This window comes from Mus caroli, unplaced genomic scaffold (genome assembly GCF_978045245.1).
Source record: "Mus caroli unplaced genomic scaffold, Mus_caroli_1 scaffold_20, whole genome shotgun sequence".
Lineage (NCBI taxonomy): Eukaryota > Metazoa > Chordata > Mammalia > Rodentia > Muridae > Mus > Mus caroli.
This window is the reverse complement of record NW_028227275.1, coordinates 24,974,787-24,990,784: the sequence shown is the minus strand read 5'-3', so window position 1 is coordinate 24,990,784 and position 15,998 is coordinate 24,974,787. Positions and strand designations below refer to the sequence as shown.

The 15,998-nt window shown below is 44.7% G+C and overlaps 1 protein-coding gene and 1 pseudogene across 7 annotated transcripts in view; both read left to right on the top strand.

Annotated features, from left to right (window-relative positions):
• Pcgf5 (polycomb group ring finger 5) overlaps positions 1–15,998 on the top strand; it is a 112,076-nt gene that overhangs the window by 57,009 nt on the left and 39,069 nt on the right. For 5 of the 7 annotated variants that reach the window (XM_085834016.1, XM_085834015.1, XM_021151645.2 and 2 more), the window contains exons 1-2: positions 7,257–7,451; positions 9,406–9,685. In XM_085834016.1, the coding sequence (XP_085690142.1) occupies positions 9,574–9,685 (112 nt within the window). In that variant the 5' untranslated portion in view covers positions 7,257–7,451; positions 9,406–9,573. Of the gene's footprint in view, positions 1–7,256; positions 7,452–7,656; positions 7,853–9,405; positions 9,686–15,998 lie in introns of those variants that run through there. The other 2 variants (XM_085834014.1, XM_085834013.1) reach the window with 2 other exon arrangements.
• Positions 2,098–3,694, top strand: LOC110285461 (protein Red pseudogene; annotated as a pseudogene).

Below are 15,998 nucleotides of genomic sequence, written 5' to 3'. Positions count from 1 at the left end.
TGCCATAGTAAAGAAAACTAGGTTTGTCATCCACACCCACCTCCTCTTTTCAAAGAAGGAAAAATGTTGACTTTTCATGTTAGCACAATACATTTAAACTGCTTTAACGTATTGGACTAGGAAGATGGCTCAGCAGTTAAAGTATCTGCCACAAAAGCGTGAGGACTTGAGTTTGGGTCACCAGCATCCATGTAACAGCTGAGTTTTGTTAGAGCAGTGAGAACAGAGACAGGTGGATCCCCAGAGCTCACTGTGTAGCCAACTGGTGCCACTCTGGTTCAGAAGTGTCTCAAAAGATAAGGTGAGGAAGGATGGAGACATGAGATGCCATCCTGTCTACACACTCACGTCCATACACGTACGTGCACAACAAAAAGAAAGCATGGTTTTTTGTTCCAGAGTCTTAGTGTTGTGCCTGTTGCTGGCATTCCCCTGCTGGGTTCTCCTCTCTAGCTCTCCCATTTGTCCCTCAGATCCATAGCCTTTGGGATTGTGCCTTGCAACCTTTCTAGCAGGCAAGGTGGGCACATGGGACTGACCTCTTGACCCCTGCACACCGCTGCTGCTTTTACATGCAGTTCCTATCATTTGCTCGTGTTCTGTTTAACACCGTTAACGAACTTGATATATCTCTATATAACTCTTTCCTGTGGCTAAGTCTCAACTCCCTGGTGTGATTTTAATTAACAGTCCTGGAAGGCAGGGATTATACCCCTATCACATTCTGTGAAGATTCACCCAAGAACAAAATCAAAGAAAAATAAAATAAAAAATAGAAGCTCTGTCCTCCAGTGTGACTATCTGGGTTGTTTGTTTGTTTAATAAGCATTTCTTTGAGTGCTTGCTACACTGGGGATGCAAAGTCAGGACAAATACCCTGGGCTCACATTCTAGTTCAGACTACAAAATACATTGGAGGCTCTAAGTCAGGGAGGTAGGTGACTTGAGAAAGTAAGATCCATGTGATCAATCAACTGTGATGCTTGGGGCTGAGAAGATGGCTCAGCAGGTAAAGCACTTGCCAAGCCACGTGAGGACCAGAGTTTAGATCCTGTATTCACATAAGTTCTGGGTAGGTATGTCAGCCCAACTGTAATGCCAGTACTCAGGAGACCCAAACAGATCCTAGAGCTATCTATATCGGCAAGCTCTATCTAGTTTTTATTAGAGACACGCCTCAATGGATATACTGGAAAGTGGTCAAGGAACATACTTGACATCCACCTTAGGCCTCCACATGCACGCGCATACTTGTACACATGCACCACACAGGTGAAGACACCATGCATGCAGACACATGCAAAAAACAATGTGTTGTCTTGTATATGTGTGGTCTGCGCCTACAGAGAAGGCTCGGAGATTTGAGGTGTCTAGAAGATGCCATTTGAAATCAGTGGATACCTAGAAAGTACAAAAGGATTGTTCTGATTTAACAGGAGTAGGCAAGATTGACAGGGTGTCAGATTGTAAGAGGGCGGACCATTTAGCTAGCCAGACGTGAAGGACCTGCATTAAAGCTTGGAAGTCATGAGGGACTGGAGGTGACAGGGATCTGGGGTGGCCTTATATCAACTGTTTTAACATTCTTTTAAGAACAAAGGGCTCTTTTAAAACAAGGGGGCAAGATGTGGCATACTGTAGCTAGGAGTCCTGTGGCTCTGCTGGGTGGGCACAGTGAGCAGAGTTGATTCATAGTCTGCTGACTATGAAGAGAAGAGATGATAGTGGCCTGAGCAAGCAGGGTTAGGAATCTGGGAGACAATGGCAAATTCCTGGACAGTTCCTGGGTTGTGGAAATGTTCACAGTGAGAGAGAGTGAGATGCTGTGCCTTCAGTCAGTTCTCTGTCCCCATCTTCCCCACCCCTGCCACTCTTCCATCACCAATTTTAAGCAGTCATTGACTTTGAGCTATAATATTTATGGTTGTAACATAAAGTCACTTGGGCCCAACAGAATACTTACATTAAATTTTAATAATTTTCTACAATCTAGGAAGACATTTACATTATAGAAGACAGTTTATATATTAACGATCCTCTGTTAAAAGACAATATTGGACATTTTTCAATTGCGGGCCCTGAGAGACTGAGGCCAGAATGCCAGAGGGAGATAGTGAGCCCTTCTGTAACCCTTTGGCTCCAGATGGCCATGATGTGCATGATCTTCATTCCTTCCACCAATCAAAACTGACCAGTGAAGACTTCAGGAAACGTCTTATGACCCCAAGAGCTGTACCTCCTTCTGCACCACCTTCTGAGTCAAGTCACCATGAGATGCCAAGAGAGCAAAATGAGGAAGAAGACCCAGCTGCACACAGGAGGAAAATGAAAAGTTATTATGCCAAGCTTCACCAGCAAGAAATTGATAGAGAGACAGAGAGAGAGAGAGAGAGAAAGACAGAGAACTATCTCTTGGAGATATACCGGTGTGCACAAAGGCTATGGGGAACACGAGCTGATAAGTACCACAGCCAACTACAGGGCCGTGGGCCCCACTGCTGAGGCAGACAAATCAGCAGCAGAAAAGAGAAGACGGTTGATTCAGGAGTCTAAGTTCTTGGGTGGTGATATGGAACACACCCATTTGGTGAAAGGTTTGGATTTTGTGTTGCTTCAGAAGGTGCGTGCTGAGATTGCCAGCCAAGAGAAGAAGGAAGAGGAACTCATGGAAAATCTCCAAAAGGAAACCAAGAAAGATGAGGAACCTGAGGACAAAATTGAATCTAAAGCATGCCTTAGCCGAAATGTGTATCGGATGCTTTTCAAGAGTAAACCATATGAACGCAATGAGCTGTTCTTACCAGGACGTATGGCCTGTGTAGTAGACCTGGATGATGAGTTATGCAGACACAGATCTCCCCACCGCTCTCATACGCAGCAAGGCTGATTGCCCCACTATGGAGGCCCAGACGACACTGACTACAAATGACATCGTTATTAGCAAGCTCACCCAGATTTTGTCATATCTGAGGCAGGGGACCCGAAACAAGAAACTGGAGGATAAAGGAAAACTGGAAGAAAAGAAACCTCCCGAGGCTGACATGAACATTTTTGAAGACATTGGGGTTTCTGTTCCTTCCACAACCAAAGCACCTCTGGACAAGAAGCGTGAGGGGTACCAGGAACATGACCATGAATATGATCGGGAGTGGGAGCGAGAGAAGGAAAAGAAAAGGCACCGTCACTTTGAGAAGCCAAAGGAGGAGGATGAGCCCATGGAAGTTGACAGAGGACCTGGATCTGCAACGGAGTTGATCATATCAATGAGACATTTGCTGGGTCTGCTGGTTGGGAAGGCACCGAATCATTGAAGAAGCCAGAAGATAAGAAACAGCTGGGTGATTTCTTTGGCATGTCCGACAGTTATGCAGAACGCTATCCAGCCGGGATGGATGACATGGCTGTAGATAGCGATGAAGAGGTAGATTATAGCAAAATGGACCAGGGTAACAAGAAGGGTCCCTTAGGCCTCCCGGGATTTTGATACTCAGGAGGAATACAGTGAGTACATAAACAACTAGGAGACTTTGCCCAAGGCTGCATTCCAGTATGGTATCAAGATGTCCAGCGGATGGAAAACCAGACGGTTCAAAGAAACCAATGAGGAGGCAGAGCTTTGACAGTGGAAGAAAATAAGTGCAGTCATTGAGAAGAGGAAGAGGATAGGGTTGAAGTGAAAAGACCGAAGTACTAATTAATCTCTAGTTCCAGCCATCACCACATGGCTGTTCTTAGTTGATTGTTTCTACAATTCCTCAGAAGGTTGCAAACTGGTTTTTGTTCGTGAATGTTTCTAAACTGCTCTTCTGAAGGCCCTGAGTTCAATTCCCAGCAACCACATGGTGGCTCACAACCATCTGTAATGAGATCTGACACCCTCTTCTGGTGTGTCTGAAGACAGCTACAGTGTATTTATTTATAACAGTAAATAAATCTTTGGGCCAGAGTGAGCAGGACTGAGCAAGTGGGGTTGACTGGAGCGAGCAGAGGTCCTGAATTCAATTCCCAACAACCAGATGAAGGCTCACAACTATCTGTACAGCGACAGTGTAGTCATATATATATAAAATAAATAAATCTTTCTAAAAACTGAGTGGTGGAAATGGGTGATGTTACTAGCTCTCCTCCTCTTCTGCCCCTTCTCCATCCATTTGTGTAGGGTGGGGAGGCAGGCATTTCTTAAGTTATTCTGTTAACTGTATATCCCATAACTTCATGTACTTGAGAATTTCTAAAAGGCATAAATAAAACTGAACTGATGCTTTTGTCTTGGCTCAACCCAAATCAGCTGTGATTTTTGGATTTGCACTTTGTGGGGGGTTGGGGTCTTGTGTCTGTAAAATGAAGTAAAAAATTCATGTCTCAGTGCTATATACTTAGACCACCAGGAATGCATTGATCTTACCTTGCCATTGTGTTTGTTGTTATTTTTTTAAATATTTATTTATTATATGTAAGTACACTGTAGTGTGTCTTCAGACACTCCAGAAGAGAGCATCAGATTTCGTTAGGGATGGTTGTGAGCCACCATGTGGTTGCTGGGATTTGAACTCAGGACCTTTGGAAGAGCAGTCGGCGCTCTTAACCACTGAGCCAGCTCATCAGCTTCTTTGTTGTTATTTTTAATCAGACTAATGTTTATATTTTAAATGACTTTTCTGTGGGTTTTATTGTTTTATTTTCTCGAAGCACTGGGAATTTATAGCCTTGTATCTGCAGGGCAAGCAAACCACTTGCTTTTTTTTTTTAAACTTTTTTGGGGTAAGAGACTCAGATGGTTTCTAAAGAAGAGAGAGAAGAAATCGCAAACTGGTGAATAAGAATTGTCCCATTTGAGCCAGATATCAAGTTCATCAGGGGTGGGCTTTCAGGTTTCAAAAGTACATGCCAAGCCAGCGCTCTCTCTCTCTTGGCCTAACTGGGATCAGGAAGTAGCTCTTAGCTACTTCTCCAGCCTGCTACTTCACACCTGCCTGCCGCGATGTCCCCTCCTGGGATGGAAATGAGCTAGTCCCTGGGGCTGTTAGCAAGCCCCCAGTTAAGGGCTTTTTCTTCCGGAAGAGTTACCATGGTCTCTGGTCTCGGTTTCTCTTCACAGCAATGAATGGATGACTAAGACACTGTTTGACTACAAAAGTGAGTAGGGACTCAAAACACTGGTGTCTCCAGAAAGGATGGGACCCAAAGGCATCTCTCAGTCTTACTCCAGCATCTCCATTTCCACGGCCACCGCAGGGGGCAGCCTAGGGCTTTGGCATCAGCACTCACTCCCTCCCTCCTTTGCTGGGGTATGTCCAAGATCATTTCTTAAAATACTGGGAAACTCACTTACCGATCACCAGCTGCGTTCCTCTCAGAGTTCTCAGAATGTTTGTACTCCTGGAAAAGACATTTAAAACACTTTCAGACACAAACTAGAACAATATTAGGCCATTGTGTGTGTGCTACAGTGTATATAGCAGGATCTTCCATGTCACATTTTAGTAGAATTTAGTGTGTAATCCATTGCCTATTTTATTTTATTTTGGTTTTTCGAGACAGGGTTTCTCTGTAGCCCCAGCTGTCCTGAAACTTACTCTGTAGACCAGGCTGGCCTCGAACTCAGAAATCTGCCTGCCTCTGCTTCCCAAGTGCTGGGATTAAAGGTGTGAGCCACCACGGCCCGGCCCCATTGCCTATTTTAAATATACTAGAAATAGGTTGGCTTTTCACATTTGGATACATTCGGTATGAAAGACACAAAGCCTATACTCACTTGACTTGTCTTCTTTTGCTTACTGTAATGGCTGTGTCTTGCAGAAGTCATCCCATCCTTGAGTCATCGTTTCAAAAAGGGGTCCTTAAGAAGATTTTAATCACTTAAAGCTCTATATTCTTCCTGCAGCGGATATTCAAATGAGTTTGTTTTACCTGCATCTAATTTACCTGTTTAGTTATAAAAATGGATAGTTTTAAAGGCATCCTGTTCTGCTCCATGCATTTTAAATTTGAGGTATATCTCTGGACACCTGTGCGCCTGGATTGTTGTTTTGTTCTTGAAGTCACCTCCGCAATCTGTCCCTAGCCAGAGGTCCTGCCTGTCTGGAGGAGATAAAGCGAATGCTCTGCATTCTCTCCGAATTCTTCAGCCACCTTTGCTCTGGCTCTTACAAAAGAGATGCTGGAACTGCAGCCCTGATTCTCAGAAATGGTGTGCAAGATTGAAGGTTACTTTGCAGCTTGCGCTTTGGAGAATTCTCCTTTGATATTTGGTCAGTAAGTGATGGCTACCTTGCTTTGCCTAGGATCCCAGGGATCCTAGATTATAGTCTTGTAAGAAGTGAAGTACTACTGGGTCTAAGTTATGCTTAGTAGGAATTTATGAGTTTGGGGAAAGCAGTAGGAGAGGAGGATAGGACACCTTTCAAGGAATCCTCCTTTTCTGTTAATGAATGGTGTCTCGGAAGTCTCAAAGTCCACTAGAAAGAGCACTGGGGTTTTTGTTTGTTTTGAACCTTGCAAACAGCAATAAATTTTTACTTTACCTGTATTTGTCAGTGATTCTGATTGCTAGACCTACCGTACTGCTACAAGTTCAATGATGATTTCTAAATAAGGTTCATAGCAAGCCAGTGTCTTTATGTCCAGTACAGCTTCGTGGGTCCAGTGTGGAGAACAATGCCTCCTATGAAACTGTTCTTCGATGTTTTAAATTATATTTATTTAGATGAATGTTTGTGGGTTTGTCCTCTGACCTATAGAGGTCAGAGAACAGCTTGCAGGGGTCGTTCTGTCCATTCTCTCCTTCCGTTGAATGCTGAGGACTGATCAAGTCTCCTCAAGGCATGGCTTCAAAAGTGCCTTTACCGGCTGAGCCATCTCACCGCCCCAAGGAGAAAATTCAGTGAGGTGACTCAGTGCTCAACGCTGACCATTGCTTTTGAACCGGCCAGGCAAAGCGTACCGGTCATTGTTAAGACTGAAAACAACCCTGAGAGGGATGGCGAGGATAAGAACAGAGATAAAATTCGGCCACAGCTACGTGTCACTCAGGAGCAACAAGGGTGGGGGGCAGGGCACTCAGGGTGTCCCAGGCGCCTAGGAGGAGCACGAGCCGGCGGGCGTGGGCTGGGGGCGTGGCCGGCGGGAAGGGGCGTGGCCCGCGCGGAAAGGGCGTGGGGATGGGGCGTGGCCTGCGAGAGAGGCGTGGCCTGCGGGCAGGCGGGCGGCTCTGGCGGTTGGAGGTGGGTGGAGCTGCCCTTGGAGGCGGCACCGGCCTGGCCCCGAGGCCCGCCGCGCCCTATCGCGCCAGAGCCGAGTGGCCCCGCGGAGCCCGCGCGCTCCCGCCTGCTGGGGGAGGGCGGACAGGGCGCGGGGGACCAGACAGGCCGCGGCGGGCGCTGTTTCTCTTTCGCTTTCCCGGGCTCGGAGGCGGGCGCGCCGGCGGGTTGAGGAGCGGCGGCGGCCGCTGGGTAGGTACCGCGCGGGGGCGGCCCGGCCGCGCGCCAAGTTTGCGCCGTCGGCCGCGGCGCCCCAGACACCTGCCGCGCCGGGCGCTGGAGCCGGAGCCGCTCGGGGGCGGGGCGGGCGCGCGGGGCTTCGGGGCTGCGCTCGGGGGCGGCGCGGCCGGCCCGCGGAGACTCGTCCTGTCCCGTGGTCCCCGCGCGAGTAGCCCGGGTTCCTGAGCCGAGCACCTGCCCGGCGGTGAAGGGCTCGAACCTCCGGGACCCGCGCCGCCTGACGCGGAAAAGTTGCCGCCGGCCGGCCGCGCGACACCGCAAGCGCTCGCTTCCTTTCCGCGTCGGGGTGACAGGGCTCTGGGCTTGGGATCGGGACTGCGTTTCCCACCGGTTTGCCTCGAGCGAGCGCTCGTGTAAGTCCTGGGAGCAAGGAAAAGTCGAGAGAGGAGCGGGGACCCAGGCGAGGATATTAATGCTTTGCTGAAGGTCACGAAGGCCAGAACCCCGACATTGCAATTAATTAAATTACACTTTCTGTCATATCCTTGACACTATTTCCCCAAGGGGTAGACGCTCCGAGCTTATACCCTGAACGTTCACAGTGATTGTGTGCTGATGGAATGATGCCTTCTAGACTTTTCCAGTTATTTTATACTGCCTATGAGTTAACAACCAAGGTAGTGGAAAAGTTTCTGCCTAATGAGTGAGATTCGTGTAGGATGAACCTACTGAAATCAGCATCTTCATTGTTTTCTAAGGTCATCTTTCTTGTAGGGAATTTGCAAAACTTTTAAAATAACCTAACAAGCTAGTGATTCGTAAAATTCTAAGAAGAATTAATGACATTTCTTCAGTTTTCACTGTTCACTATTTCATTTAATCATCACCTTTCTAGGTTGCTGGAGTTCTTATTTTTATCTTACAAATAAAGCAATGAAATAAATAGCTACTTGAGACTAACTGTGGCTGGTATCTGTTAGAACTTTCTCACTAGTAGAGGAGAAAAAGAATGAATTTTGGTAGAGTGCTTGCCTAACATGCACTGTGCCTGAGTTTGATCCCTGTCACAGTGCAAACTGGGAGTGGTAGGTCACACCTGTATTGCCAGCATGCTAAAGGAGGAGGCAGGGGGATCAGAAATTGAAGGTCATCCCCTCTAAACCAGGAGTTGTATGCCAACCTGGGCTATAAGAAACCCAGCCCAGGAAAATAAGAATGAATGAATGAATGTTAAATCAGAGTGAAAAAAAGTAATTGGGGAGAAGTAAGCATTAACAAATAGGGATTACAGTGAGGACAGTGTCAGAAGGGAGTCTCAGGGACAAGAATGATGCAGTAATGAAGAGGAAAGGGGTGTTGGACAGAAGATAGGAGCCTGCAGAGTCTATGGTGGGAAGAATGTTCCTGTCAGTGTACCTGAAGTGTTGAAGGAAAGGTTAGAGTCAGTTTGTAATGGAAACCAATTAGGAATGTGGTTTACATATCATGGGACAGACTAAAAACCTTACATGCTTTTTCTGTTTGCAGAGAGGAAGCACCAACTTTTTTTTTTTTTTTTTTTTTCTGTTTGAGAAGTACTACATGTAATAAATAGAATAAACCTGATAGCAGAATGTCAGATGCCCTGCCTTTGGTAGGGGGTTGCTGACTTCAGTTGTGAGACTTTGTCGCTTGTATCGGCAGAGGCTCCTGGTAGGAAGTCAAGCAGGTAGTAAAAGCCCAGTACTGCTGAGGAACAGCCCTAACTGGGTTCAGCAGCTTTGGGTGTCATGAGTTGCAGTGATAATTGAAGCTTCAGAACTGGGTGAATTTGGTAACTCTCAATTAATGAGAGTAGATTTACAGGTTAATACTACACTAAAGGTTGTGTCCTGCTCATCACATTTCCACCCTGAAAATGTACTGTTAATGATATTAAATACAGTATAAGAAATGTGATGCCTTCTCTCTGTGACTTTGGGACCAGGTATGAGAAAGAGGACAGCCAAAAGGAGTGATGCTCAGTGACCTGCACCCAGGCCGGACGCTCGTGCCTCTGGACGCCTCCTACACGAACATTGCGCTAGCTCCTGGGACCAGCTCTGCATCCCCTTAGTGCTCCTCTGCTTCAACTGCTCAAGCCAGCTGACTGCGAATGGCTACCCAAAGGAAACACTTGGTGAAAGACTTCAACCCTTACATCACCTGCTACATCTGTAAAGGCTATCTGATCAAGCCCACGACAGTGACGGAATGCCTCCATACATGTACGTATTTCTGTGTCATGCTTTCTATGTGAAACCCAAATTCACCTCGGCGTGTGTGCCTTTAAAACTGTTGTGCTCTGTTTTAGTCTGGATTTTTAAGATTTAGAAAGTAGTCTTAATTACTTTCAAATTAATTTTCAGAATATTTGTCACTGGGATGCTAATAGCATGAAGTTTTCCTATCAGTTGAACCCTAATACATGTTGACTTTCTTTTTTTTTTTTTTTCAAGACAGGGTTTCTCTGTGTAGCCCTGGCTGTCCTGGAACTCACTTTGTAGACCAGGCTGGCCTCGAACTCAGAAATCCGCCTGCCTCTGCCCCCCAAGTACATGTTGACTTTTAAACCCAGTTTGTAAAATGTTCTTAAAAAGGCTTTAAAATGGTTATGAATTTGCAAAAAGTGAAGTATTTCAGATTTTTAATATTTTCAAAAATGACCCTGAAGGAGTTGGCTCGTGCCTCTGACTGCTTCCTTCACCAATCACACTATTGTCGGCATGACCCGAGCATCTGGTAGAATGCATGTCTACAAGCCTACTTCCTGGGGGGCTCCTGTGCCCAGAATCTGTCCTTCAAAGGGTTGGCTTGGTAATTCTAGAGCACGCTCAAGTCAAGTTTGAGAATGTTGTAATATTGCCGTAGCTGAGGAATTTCTAGGATTTTACTGTCTCCTGCCTTACGGAGGGAAAATTGTTTTTTTAACCACTTGTATAAGTATACACACTTTCTGTGCTTTCTGTTACTATAATTTTATCTTCTTACTCAGCGAAACTTAATCCCAGTAGCCTCAGTTTAATATCTATCATATGTTCTAAACTAGATGCTATATGTATACCGAGGCCATTTTAGCTTTTCATTAATCTTGAAGCAGTTTGCAGTGGTTATAGGGGAAAGAATATTTAGATTATCCTAATTTTTATATGTACAAAAAGTAAGCTTCACTAACCGTGTCTCACAGCTGTTGAGTGGTGGACCTGAATTCACATGCAAAGCTGTTTAGTTTCTATGCCTTTTTTTATAATTTTTGTTGAACGTGCTCCTCCCCCCACCCCCCAACGAATGGATAGACTATACCCACAAATGAATGAGCCAGATAGAATCACTAGAAAATTAAAATGATAAATGTTATGTTATATATAGTTTAATCACAGTTTTAAACACAGAATTTTACTGAAAGCTGTTTGAACATACTGAGACCTGATGGGTCTTGTGGTCAGGTCTGGTTACATATACTGTGGAAAAGCTATCTAGTGGTATTGATGAATACTCCCCTGGGATGTTAACTGGCTCACGCTGTTCATTAGCAGTTAACTATGAAATGTCTTCTATGGTAATTTGTCCTTGCCTTGTATTTAATTTGAACAATTAATAATTAACTGTCATTGAAAACATGTATTGATTGCCTACTACGTGTCAAGTACAGTGCTAAATACAGATACATTCTAGGAAGGGAAACTTAAATTCAATATTTATTGGTGACGAATGGCATGAAAAGGAGCAGATTGTAGGCAGGGACAGGGTTACTTTATATGATGTCATGTCAGCTTCTCTGTGCTGTTTATACAGAAAGCTTAAGTGGTTGAGCTCGATAGGAATACAGGAAGAACCTTCTAGACAGAGATTAGCAAGTAAGATCAGAGAGTTTGACCTGGACTATGCTTGGCAGGATCTAAGAGCATCATATCAGTTAGAAGGCTGTCTTACCCACATGTGTGTGCACACACATGCCACCTGTAAGACTTAGGCGTCAAACGTAGTGTGATTTGAGATGGAGGCAGTGAAGAGTGAGCCGACTGGATGTTTGGGGGAGGGGAAAAGCCATTAAGAAGTGCACGCTGGAGTGGACAATCGAACGTCGTCTCTTGACTCCAGTTGTACCTGCACATGCCTGTGTATGGTCCACAGTCTGCTTTGTCTCACTGATACTAATATTTGTGCATTTTTCTATTTGGATCTCTAGCAGAAATGGCCAATTATGAGATAAGATGAAAGCATAAAGCTCCCAATTTCTCTCTACTACAAGTTTTATGTCCTGAAAGATATTTTGAAATAAAAATCCCAAATCATTATCTCTTATTTTGAAGAACACCAAAAGATCCTAGAAGTATTTATTACTGGTTACAAGTAAAAATTATTTTTATGTTCTTTTTCCTGAAATTCCATAAAATTCCTGAGATTTCCAAGAAATTTTATTTAGCTACTTCTATCATTGATTTTTTTTTTTTTTTTAGGTTTTTTTTTTCGAGACAAGGTTTCTCTGTGTAGCCCTGGCTGTCCTGGCACTCACTTTGTAGACCAGGCTGGCCTCGAACTCAGAAATCCACCTGCCTCCTATCATTGATTTTTAACATTGAAGAAAACACTGTTCTTAGTTAGGGTTTTACTTTTGTGAACAGACACCAAGACCAGGCAACTCTTATAATGGACAACATTTAATTGGGCTGGCTTACAGGTTCAGAGGTTCAGTCCATTGTCCTCAGGTGGGAGCATGGCAGCATCCAGGCAGGCCTGGTACTGGAGGAACTGAGAGTTCTACATCATCATCTGAAGGCTGCTAGTGGAATACTAACTTTGAGGCAGCGAGGATGAGGGTCTTAAATCTCACACCCACAGTGACACACCTACTCCAACAGGACCACACCTCCAAGTAGTGCCACTCCCTGGGCCAAACATATTCAAACGACTACACACTTCTAATATGCTTTATAAAGAAGTATCATTTTCCATCGGAAGATTGGCTGAGATTTTCTTTTTTTAATTGAAAATTTCATATAATATAGTCTGATTATTGCTCCAATCCTTCCTACTCCCCCCACCTACCAACCTAACTGCATGCTCTCCTTTCGTTTGTTTAAAAAAGTAAACAACAGGGCTGGGCCTGGTGGTGCACGCCTTTAATCCCAGCACTTGGGAGGCAGAGGCAGGTGGAACTCTTAGTTTGATGCCAGCCTTGTCTACAAAGCGAGTCCAGGACAGCCAGGGCTCTGTTATATAGAGAAACCATGTCTTGAAAACCCAAAACAACAACAACAATAAACAAACAAACAAACAACAACAAAAGACCAAGAAACTTACCTGTGTGTGCATACATACATACATACATACACACACACACACACACACTAACTCAAAAAAAAAAAAAAAAACACAATCAGAAACCAAAACACACAAGCAAAAGACCAATAAATAAATTTTTTTCCAAAAAAGCAATATTAAACAAAAAGACTATAAAACTACCACTTAGTTTGTTTTGTGTTGGCCATTTGCTGAGCATGGGGACTGTTCTGGGTAATATACCCAGCAAGCCTCCTCCAGAGGGGGAGACTAATGTTTCCTTTGCCAGCGGGTGCCTACCACAGGTAGCTTGTTGGTTGGGGTGGGAGCTTATGTGCACTTACTCCTCTCAGTGCCAGCCGAGACCTCATCTCTCTTGAACCTGTGCAGGCCCTGTGCATGCTTCTACGATCCTTGAGTTTGTTTGTGTGTCAGTCCTGCTGTGTGTAAGGACAGTTTCCCTGGAATCCTCTCTCATCTCTGGCTCTTACAGTCTTTCTGCAATGAGCCCTGAGAGGAGAAACTGATGAAGGCATCTCACTTAGGAATGAGTGATCAAAAGTCTTTCATTCTGCACTTTGTCCAGTTGTGGGTCTTTGTTAGTTCCCATCTACTGCAAGAGCTTTTCTGATGATGGCTAAGTGAGGCACTGATCTATTAGTGTGACGGTGCTACCTGGAGTCATTTTACTGCTGTGCTCCTTTAACAGAACAGGAGTTTCCCTCTAGGCTTCTCTATAGTCAATGAGATCTGTAAATATTACCCCATGCAATAGGGCTTTACTGTCAGTTTATGGAGAGCAGCTGAGAGCCTTGCCAGTAGCCTGTTGAAATAGTAGTTGAAAGCATAAAGAGGTAACTAACAAAGTGCACAAGCCATTCTAGTAGAAACAGTCTTTGGCAGTGGCCTGGCCCCTTTACTGAGGGTTGAAGTGATAGAATTTTGGTGAAAATAAAATGGTAACTCCAAAACGTGGAGTCTCATCCACAGAGAACCCGACTGGCAAGTGTGGAGTCAGGTCTGAGGATTCTATAGCACATAGGATGAGGGTTACTAACCGTGGAGTTTTGGATTCTTGGGTCCTGTATATTTTTTTTACTGAGCCTTTTGGGGCAATAATGGTATTTGCAGAGCACTCCCTTGTTTGTTTTGATGACATAAATAGTATCATAAAGCAGCATCTAGTCTTCCATGGGCTGTTCTGATGCGTGGTCATATTTGGGGTCTGGTTTTTCTGCTAGGGTTCTTCACATTTTAATAGTGTAGAACAATACAGTTTTACAGTGACTTGAAATGGGGATAAAACTGAGAAAAGCAGCCAAATGGGAAAGGCAGAACTGAGAAAGATTAAGTGACACTGTGACACCGTGTGGTTTTAGATGTTGACGTAACTTTAGAGTTTATATGATGCTATATCTGACTGACATACCTCCACAAAGACTACTGTGGAATGACTGCTGAGTAAAGAATGATTAAGCACCCGTTCTTGCTGTGGGAGCTTAGACCTCCATCCCATTGGTCAGACAAGTAGAAGAAAAGTAAAGCCATGCTAGTGAGCAGAACCAGACATGGGATGTGCCCCGAGCCCAGAGGTGACGTTGCCGAAGAGTGAGGGAGTTAAAAAAATGTATAAAATAAGTGCAGTAAAACAAATGGACATGAGAGAGTCACAGGTGTGGCCAGGGTATGAGAGCAGAGTGGTAGTAGAGAATTTCGGGGTCCTGAAGCCTTAAGCCTTTCCAGGTTGGGCCAGATACCCTTGGCCTGACTGCAGCAGAGGTGCTTCGACATGGACAAAGTTACCTCAGCCATCTCTCAAATTACTATATATGTATATTTTACGTCCCCTTCCTCATCTTCATTTTTTAAAAAATGTTTTTAGTTGAAATAGAATTCCATCGTTTCCCCCTTTCTTCCTTACAGCCCCTGCCAGGTACCCTCCCTCCAAACCCTTCCATGCCCCCTCCACTCTTAACTCTTTTCTTTGATTATTGTTTCGTACATATGCATGCATATGTATATGCAAATAAATAAATACAACCTGCTGAATTTGCTTTTGTTATTTGTGTGTATGTGTTTTCAAGGATGACCACTGTGTTGGACAACCAGTAAGGAGGCTCATTTGTCTCTGGGGGAGGCTAACTCTCTCAGCCATCGTTCCTTGCTGGAGTTCTTTGTCTAGTGGTGGGAACCAATTGAAATATTCCTCCTCCCACTTTGATATGTCCAATGATACTCATATTTTTCTAATCATTTCTAGGAGAGGCTGTTTCACAGTAGACTTCCTGGTGTTCTAGCTTTACAGTTTCCTTCCAGCTCACTTCTCTCGTGTTCCCCAAGCCACATCTACAGGAGTTGGCATAGCTATGTATCCCCATAATCCACTGCTCTGTGCATTGTGTCCATTTGTAGCTTTCTGTGATGGGTTTCATTTGCTGTAAAGCCCAGCTTTTTGTGAGGACTGGTAGCTACAGTTATCTATGGGTCTAAGGATAAGAGAATGTAGTAAGGAATTACACTGATCTAGTAAAATGGTTGTAGTTGATTGTTTTTCAGTGACCATGAGCTCACTATTCCCAGCAAGCTGGGTAGGTGTTCAGTACCAGGCACACCACCCTGCCATTGTGTGGGCCTTTGGTCCAGTTCAACAGCAGTTGGTTGGTTCTCTTTACTCTCAACAAAATTGTGACAAAGTCCCAGTCCGTTTAGTTCTACCCTGTCCTACTCCCCCCCCCCCCACCTGTCTCACATTTCTTTCTCACCAGATTCACTGTAGCGCATTCTTCTGAGTATCAGGGTGGTTATAGCGAAAGACATAATGGGTTTGTCCCATTTGTCGTTTTTCATCCTCACACCCCCCCCCCCCAAAAAAAAAGTCTCAAAGGTGTGCTGCTGATGCCAGGATAAATTAAAGCTGTTTACCTGTGGCTTGTTTGCCCTGCTTCTCCTTCTACCTCACACACACGGGGAGACACTTGGTTCAGGTACTTACTTTCCTTGGTGTGAACTTCTTGTGCTCTGTTCTCTGTCAGCAGTCATTGGTCCTTGATATCCACTCCCTCTAAATTCTGTCTAACACATGCCCCTCTCCTGCACAGATGTAGGATAAGCAGCACCTTAATATCAGCCGTGTGAGAAAAGCACAAGCACACGCTGATTCATTACCATGTCTTTCCTTTCATCAGTTCAAACGCAGTGCTAGCTAACTTGAAAGACACGCACAGTGTTGGTTAGGCATAGTTTAGTGTAGGTTAGAAT